Source organism: Centruroides sculpturatus, unplaced genomic scaffold, assembly GCF_000671375.1.
Source record: "Centruroides sculpturatus isolate CEXI.00-Female unplaced genomic scaffold, Cexi_2.0 scaffold1009, whole genome shotgun sequence".
Lineage (NCBI taxonomy): Eukaryota > Metazoa > Arthropoda > Arachnida > Scorpiones > Buthidae > Centruroides > Centruroides sculpturatus.
In genome coordinates, this window is record NW_019385199.1 from 86,589 (window position 1) to 89,308 (window position 2,720).

General features: G+C 35.6%; 1 protein-coding gene across 1 annotated transcript in view; it reads left to right on the forward strand.

Moving 5' to 3' along the window:
* LOC111636052 (signal recognition particle 19 kDa protein-like) overlaps nucleotides 1-2,720 on the forward strand; it is a 35,706-nt gene continuing 32,986 nt past the window's right edge. The window contains exon 1 of the mRNA XM_023381211.1: nucleotides 1-111. Within this exon, the coding sequence (XP_023236979.1) occupies nucleotides 65-111 (47 nt within the window). The 5' untranslated portion in view covers nucleotides 1-64. The remainder of the gene's footprint in view (nucleotides 112-2,720) is intronic.

Sequence of the window (2,720 nt, forward strand, 5' to 3'; positions counted from 1 at the left end):
AAAATTTTGAATTTATGATAATTCGGTTTCGTGGAACTGGCAACACTTAAAATCGCCTTCTAAGATGGCGTCCGCGTGGAGCATGGAAAAGAAACATTCGGATCGTGAAAGGTTTTTTGTTTGTTTATATATTCAATTATTTATATATTTGCAGTTACTATTGCCATTTATCAATAAATCCGAAGCTAAATTATTAAATTATGCTATTAATTTTTCTTTGATAAACTGTAGGGCTTCTCAAACAGAACCTGTCACGTAGCATATGTTTATATTGAATGGAATTCATCAGCTGTTCTGTCGAAATTTGTATCGAAATGTTTAAGATTGTTTCTAAAATATTTTTACACAAATTAATTCGTTATTAATACTGTAATTAAATCGGGAAGATTCTATCTCTGAACGAGGGGGGTCGACCCCCTTGGATTTGCAACCCCCCTTATTTAGAGCTGGAATATTACCATCAAATTGTTATTTATGGTCCTTGTTTAAATTGTGTATGGTGCATCCATTAATTATGTGTAAAGGTTTTGAGTCACTTTTCACCCCATCCCTTCCTGTTGTATATAATGATGATAAAATTGGTAAGACGCAAACTCTGACATTTGCCACCTCCCCAGAATTCTACACGCTCTGCAACAGTCAAGGTGAGCGATAGCAAATCTTAACCAAAGTCGTGTGCTTTGGTGTAAGAGATAGTATGCATCTCAGTACCCATGTGGTGCAAGCTCATGTAAAACTATATAACATCGAGTACTCCACGAACGGTCGAGTGGGCTACTCAAAGCCAGTATAGTCGTGTGGGCTGAATAGTTAAATGCAATAGTCTTAGTTGAGCACATGGAGTGACTCCCGATTACACCCTAGAAGTAGATTGATTTTGGAGCTATATCTCGCAAAGGATCACATGTAGAGATACAATTTCTTTGACTCTTGCTGCTAGGCTAAGATCCTTGCTGTCACTTTTGGCAAATCTCCTTCCCTTTAATTACATGCACAATAGTTCGCAAATTCTCCTGACTTAAAGAAATAATCTGCAAATATTTTATAACTGATAATTTATTTGTGTGACTAGTAAATAGCCTTATAAGAACAAATTAATTTATTGCTAATACTGCTTAAGTCCACATAGACACTTTTCTGTCTATTGTGTATAATGATGTCCTCTTTGCTACCATCTCTCTCCTTAAACTATATACATGATTAACGGCTGGCCTGTTATGGGCTCTAAACTGCTGCCTGACCGAATTGGGTAAATTTACTCCTCCTGTTTAGTCATCAATATAGGGTTATTTGTAAATCCGCAAAACATTTTAAAAAGTTTCATCATTCATAAACTACATAATCATCACGATATAACTGGTGTAGAATTCAATAAATAAATAAGCAATTACCTATAATATTCCAGATGTATATTCTGTCCCTATTTACGATCATAGGATGAACTGTCCTGGCAAATATATTGATGCTACTGCACGTTGTCTTAAAATAAGGATCAAGGAACATAAATACTCCATTCAAAAAGGTCTTTCCACTACAGCATTGGCTTCTTATGCCATTGATAATGATGTCAGGGTGGATTTTGATAATGCACGATTACTACAATGGTGTGAGGACTAGGCCAGCCTAAAATATCTTGAACAGCTGGAGATATTTAAAGCATTCAAGAAGTGAACAGCCATCAATTTTAAAGAAATGGACTCACTGGCAGCTGTGTGGAGGGCGTTTTTTGATGTAAAATAGATCGTCATTAAGTTTATCTTTATATATATATATATAAATGGACGTGTTTGTGCCTATATGTCACTCTGCAGCCAAAACTACACATCACACATGAATGGTGTTTGTGTGTGGTAATAGCCCCAAGTCTCCCATCGTTCACTATGGTGGTTGCATCTTGATAGCTATAAGGGTGTGAGAGATATGGGGTTTGAAAATGTGTGACGCTTCAATGAGAATGTTCCAGTTTTTTTTTAGAAAGTTCCAGAACCTAGAGATGAAATTTGGTGCACAGTTAGGGTATGTCATGAAAACGCACACTAAGAGGTGTTTTTTCGAAATTCCCCCACGGGGGAGAGGGAGAGCATTATAGCTTAACCTGAAGAACGACTTCTACTGTACTATTTTAGATTCAATTTTTTGTTTTTAGTTATGTTCAGTCTTCATCGAGTACTTAGGGGTATTAAATTGATAACATTTCAGATATTGTTATAAATATTTTTTATACAGTTGACCCCCCCTATAAGATCATAGATACATTCCATTTTTTAGGAATCCGATTTCTTACAAGTCGTTCCAATCACAGCCCGACACATGTAAAGTTTACGGACTATGGCTGATTGAAAGGTTTTCTTCCATTAAAATTAATCGATTCTAGACTAATCCGACTCAACATTTCCAAAATACATATATATTTTTTGGAAATAATCCGTATAAACTACACTATAAACAAAAAATTGTAGGATTACTTACCAAGTATGCACCATTCGACAACCCCATTGCTAAAGCTTGTTTTCGTCGCGAAGCAGCACACCAAACCACGACCGTTTTCTGATAACTTATTTTTCTGCGAAAACTTCGTCGAACTTCGGAGACATCATTAATATAAATAATTTTAATCGCCGTTGAATAAAAAATGTTTCTTTCACAAGAAATGTATAAAATTACAGTACTGTATTAGACTTACGGTACCTAATTTACATACTGTACAGACGATAGTAGGC